This window comes from Passer domesticus, chromosome 29 (genome assembly GCF_036417665.1).
Source record: "Passer domesticus isolate bPasDom1 chromosome 29, bPasDom1.hap1, whole genome shotgun sequence".
Taxonomy (NCBI): domain Eukaryota; kingdom Metazoa; phylum Chordata; class Aves; order Passeriformes; family Passeridae; genus Passer; species Passer domesticus.
Window position 1 is genome coordinate 2161085 of NC_087502.1, and position 5486 is coordinate 2166570.

A 5486-nucleotide genomic window follows, 5' to 3' on the forward strand; every position below is an offset into this window, starting at 1 on the left:
GTGGGTGCTGGTTGCTCTACTCCAGGATCAGCTGGAAAAAGCCCTTGGGAGCCGAGGCAGGAGCAGGTGGGAAGGGGCCGGCGCTGCTGCTGCTCCTGCCCGGGAGCCCCGGCTGGGCCGGGCCGGCGCCCGCTGCGCTGCGGCTGCTGCTGCTGCCAGAGCCGGGCGGGACTCGGGGACAGTGACGGACATGGGGGGACAGCAAAGGCCTGGCAGCTGCAGGGATGTTGGTCCTGGGGCCAGCGCCAGCACAGAGCTTCAGCCCACAATTAACCCTGAGGGAAACGCTGAGGAAAGGCTCCATTTCAGCCTTTCTTTACTGGTTGATGTGAAGGGACCAAAATCAAAGGAGAACAAGCAGGGCCTGACCCCTTCTCCTTTGGGAGGAGCCCCAGGCCTGGGGTGTGAGGGGCCGTGAGGGGCTGTGAGGGGCCATGAGGGCTGTGAGGGGCTGTGAGGGGCTGTGAGGGGCCATGAGGGCTGTGAGGGGCCATGAGGGACTGTGAGGGGCCATGAGGGGCCATGAGGGGCTGTGAGGGGCTGTGAGGCACCATGAGAAGGCGTGAGGGGCTCTGAGGAGCCATGAGAGACTGTGAGGGGCTGTGAGGAGACATGAGGAGCTATGAGGATTTGTGAGGGGCTATGAGGTCTGTGAGGGGGCCATGAGTGCTGTGAGGGGCTATGAGGAGCTGTGAGGGGCCGTGAGGGCTATGAGCTGTGAAGGGTCATGAGGAGTCATGAGGAGATTTGAGGGGCCATAAGGGGCTCTGAGGGGCCATGAAGGGCTATTAGGGACCTTGATGGGGAAAAGGGTCCCTGAGAAGCTGTGGGAGGCCAGGCACCTCATGGAACCACGGGTCAGTTATGACACTGCAGAACCAAGGAGACTGCTGTTGAGCATTATGAAAGCTCATGGAACTAAAAGTCCATGTGACATTGAGGGACCTCATGGGACCATGGAGAATATTACAACAGTTTGGGACCCTTTGGAACCAAGGGCCATTGTGACACTACAGGCCTCCATGGAAGCTGTGCCAGAGGAGCCCTGCTGGCTTTGCCAGGGGCAAAGTTGCTCACTGCAGGGTTTCTTTCAGCTGCTGGCCTCCGAAGATGTGCAAGAGGAGGAATTCGCTTCATTGTACAAAACCTGCAGGTTTCTGCTGTATTCAGCCAACAGCACAGACAGAGAGATAACCTCCCTGCTGCTCAGGGCCCTCATCACACTGTCCAACAGAGAGGACAGGGTGAGCAGGGTGCTGTCAGGGGCACACACGGGGAAGCCAGCCTTTCAACCCTGGGCTGGGAGTCAGGACAAGGGCTCACGGCTCCAAACAGCCTCCCTGACTGGCAGGGCCTGCTCACCAAATGGAAACTGTCTTTCCTGCAGGCAAGAAAAATGAAGGTGCTGCTGCCAGACCTGATGAACCTGTTGCGGCAGAACTGCACGTCTCTGGTGATGATGGCCCTGATGGTCCTCCAGAACATGATGAAGTGCTTGAAGAGCACCGAAGCCAGTTCCATTGCTGCGGATGTGGCGAGGATACTCTGGTACCACTTTGATGAGGTGAGGCCAATGTGAGCCCGAGCCCTGAGAGGGGCACTGGGCTGTGACAGCAGCACTCGGGGCAGGCTCCGCTTCCCTGGGCTCTCCCGGCATGGATTCTGCTTCTCCCCACTCTGCAATCTGGCCCCCGAGCATCGCCCCTCACCTCAGCTGCTGTCACACCCTGCTGGGAAGGATGAAAGTTTGACAAGAAAGTCTCACAGATATGGATGCTTGGCAGAAAGATTTCTGAATGTAGAACTTGAGAATGAAATAGGGATGGAAGCAAGTTTTGATACAGAAGAAAAGAATTGCCCAGCCACTCCTACTGGATAACTAAGAAGGCAAAGGGTTTGTTAGTTAGAAGGGGGTTTTTATCACTTAGAGCAAAGGATAAACCCACCTCAAACACGAAGATGTTTTTACCAAGCAGAAAGATAGCACAGGCAAACAAGACTGCCAACGTCGCAAGCAGAAAAAAGGTCTCAAAATTTTCCACTGCAAGAAAACTGGAAAACAACTTCTAACTTAAACTGTAACATACTAACTTTTAGTGATTGGAGAATAATAACACGAATATGGTAATTATAGTAGTTATGATGGGCTATAGGTAAAAGTTAAGCTATAGATTGGTTCTTCTGTATTAAGATGCTATTAAGCAAAGAAAAGTATATAATGCAATGTAACCAAAATTAAAGGGTCTTCAGGCTTGCCTACAGCTGGAGCTGACAGCTGTAGGCACAGGCTCTGTCGCCCACGACCCTGCACTGCTGTAACATCTTGGATACAATAAACAGCATTTTGAAGAGCCTCCTGCAGTCCCACATCTCTCCTTCAGGCTCTTGCTACACCCCTCATTATGGGTGGCAGCTGCTGTTTCCCAAGCTCACCTCTCCTTGTTCCTTCCAGGAGGAAAGCTGGGTGCGGGAGAGCTGCATCAGCTCCTTCAGAGACCTGGTGAGGACAGTGGTGGGGAAGGAGAAGAAGTGGATGAAGAACTTCGTGCACACTGTCCTGGCCCCGCTCATCCTTCGCATGAATGACGAGGCCCCCAAAGTGGGCCAGGTACTGATGTCAAGGCTGAGCAGTGACACAGAGAGGGGTGGCTGACATTCCCTGGGGCTCCGGGGCACTGGGCAGCCCCCCCAGCACAGACCCTGGGAAGGGTCCCTGCAGAATCAGTGCAGCAGGGCTGGACAAGCTGGCACGGCCATTCCCAACCCCTGCCCTGCCTACTGCAGCAGGGCTCAGCCCCAGCCCAGCACCACCAAGGTGTGGGATGTGTGCTGTGTGGTCCCCAAAGGTGTTGGAGAGCAGGGATTTGAGCCTCTATCCCTGCACCTAAAGGCCATTCCCAGATGCTTTGGCAGGGGCGTGTCCCAGCTCCCTAAAGGCAGAGTCACCTTTTCCAGGCCCTGGAGCCATGTCCCAGCTTCTGCTGTTCCACAGGCCTCCAGGAATGCCCTCCTTGCCATCGCAGAGCTCCTCAAGTGGAAGGAGATGAAGCATGTGGCGAAGACATGGCAGACCTGGAAGATGGCTGAGTGCTTGGTGAGGATGCACCCCAGGGACTGTGCCAGGCCATGGGCTCTGCAGCTGGGCCTAGGCAAGAGACCCCACAGCCTGGAGCTGCATCCTTCTTCCTGGCTCAAGAACAGGGTTCTTCTCCAGGCTCATCTCCAGGCCCATCTCCCCTTCTTGCACCCAGTGGGAGGGAACAGGGCTCTTAGTGATGGAGGTGCTGGCAGGAGGGGCTGCTCCAGCCACCTGGAGGGTATGTGCCAATGCTCACACCTCTATGGTCTCTCCAGATGAAAAAGGACAGCAGCAGGGCTGAGCAGTACCTTCTTCAGAGCCTGAAGTACCTGAAGGACCCTCAGGAATGCGTGCGAGACTTGACTGTCAGGTTCATTGGTAAGCCCCAGCCCAGGCTCCCACTTTGGGCAGCTCCTGTCTCCCCCAGCCCTTGCCCAGTGTCACATCCAGGCTACTGGTGGGCCCTGGCTGCTGGGAGCATGCTGGGGAACAGCAGGGGCTGACAGAGCTCTGTGCCCAGGGACCATCATGCGGCATGTCAAGGACCAAAGCACGGAGGTGCCTGCTCTGATTGTCAGAGGTGAGTGGGGAGCGAGGGCTGGGAGACTGGGGGGTCTCTGTAAACACAGGAACTCAGCTTGGCTCTGTTTTGGTCACAGAACTTCAGGCCTTGGAGAAAGGTGGCTGTGAATTCATCTGTTGCCTGGCAGCTCAGACCAGCTTGATCCTGAGCAGGCTGAGGGAGCAGCAATCACCAGCAGGGTCCCGATGCTCTCTGTGGTGCTGGCACCGCTGAGCTGGGGGCCTCTTGTGTCCAGAGTGGCACATTCAGGCAAGACTGAGCAGGAACACCCACCCGCTGCTTCACAAGGTGCAGAAAGGACTGCTGACTTCCTGAGGTTCTTCTCAGAGAAGGCTCTGGGTGTGGTTAGATCCAGGCTTGGTCAGCACTTCGTCATACATCATTGAGCCTGGACATCACATTGTTCTGAGGATTATGGTTGGCAAACCAACTATAGCTGTAAATAGTTTATTTGTAAATAAAGTTAGATTTGTGTTTAAATAATAGCTTGTCAATTTCCTTCTAAGACAAGCTGACCCATCTGGTTCATCAAGGAAAGCCAGTAAAAAATCCCAAAAGACTGGGATTCCAGCAAGGATTTGCAGACTACCTCTGGCAGGATCCTTCAGGACAAACTGTCCAGCCCCAGCTGGATAAACCTGCCATGTGATGGGTGACAATGGGCACAAGGCTTGAGCACAAAGGGTGACAGTGACTGGGGTGGCATCAGGCTGGCCCCGGTCACTAGTGGGGTTCTGCAGGGCTCCATCCTCGGCCCTGTGCTCTCCAACATCTCCATAAATGGCTTGGACACAGGACTGGCAGGGATTCTGAGCAGTGCACAGCCAGTACAAAATGGGAAGAGCTATTGGCTCCCTGGAAGGCCTGAAGGCCCTTGGAGAGACCTGGACACAGGGGACAAAGGGACAACCACCAACCATGTGGAGACCAACAAACACAGGGGATGGATTCTGCCCCCGGGATGGGGCAATCCAGGATGTACGGTGTCATGGTTTGACCCTGGCACAATGCCAGTGCCCCCATGAAAGGTATATTTCCAAAATGGTTACTGTGAGATGTGACCAGGAAACAGAACAAACCAGGCTCCAACTTGGGAATGGAGGGAAAAGACAACACTTTATTCATCTATAACATAGAAACAAAAGGGAAAAAAAACCAAAACACACACAATCCACAATGGAACCCCTCCAAAACACACCTCCTCCCCCCACCCCTCTAACACTCAATCCCCTCTAACACTCAATTCTCAGTCCAATACTATCCTTCACACAACCTCCCCCCAGTTCATCAGGAGAGAGGAGTCTCCCTCTTGCACCATGGGCCATCACAGGAAACACAGTTGGAACCTCCTGTGCTTCCATGTCACACGTGGCAGCCACCCAAAGAGAATCTGCCGTGGTGACCATCTTCCTTCCATGTCCAGTGCTCTCAGTACTGGCCATGGATCCAAACTGCTTCTTAGGTCCTTTTAAGAATGCCTTGTCCAGTTCCAAGAAGTGGCCGCCTGTCACAATTTGGGACACCTGTCCCCCCCATATTCACTCTCCTGGGGCCTGGGGGTCTCAGGAACAGAGATCCTTCTCCGCTGAAGGCAGAGGGCTCCAGCACCCTCCCCATCAGTCTCTGTTCCCTCTACTTCTTATAACAGCTTTGTCACTTCTGGCTTCTGGCCAACCACCTCTCCCAAGGTGCAGTGTCTACATTACAGGAAGAAATTGGTTCCGTCCTGTGGCCATGTAAGAGGGAAGTCCAGCCAAAAGACCACTGCCATCATCTCCTCCATCTAGGGCGCTTCTCAGCTGCTGGCATTTCTTCTCTCACTCA

At 54.7% G+C, this 5486-nt stretch overlaps 1 protein-coding gene across 1 annotated transcript; it reads left to right on the plus strand.

The window, feature by feature from the left end:
* The first annotated feature begins 524 nt into the window (after positions 1 to 524).
* On the plus strand, positions 525 to 4145 carry LOC135287389 (maestro heat-like repeat family member 5). The gene is made up of 7 exons (XM_064400744.1): positions 525 to 1244; positions 1388 to 1564; positions 2453 to 2608; positions 2993 to 3094; positions 3355 to 3457; positions 3600 to 3659; positions 3739 to 4145. The coding sequence occupies exons 1-7, from the start codon at positions 801 to 803 to the stop codon at positions 3873 to 3875; spliced, it is 1179 nt and encodes a 392-aa protein (XP_064256814.1). The 5' UTR covers positions 525 to 800; the 3' UTR covers positions 3876 to 4145.
* Positions 4146 to 5486: the final 1341 nt, after the last annotated feature.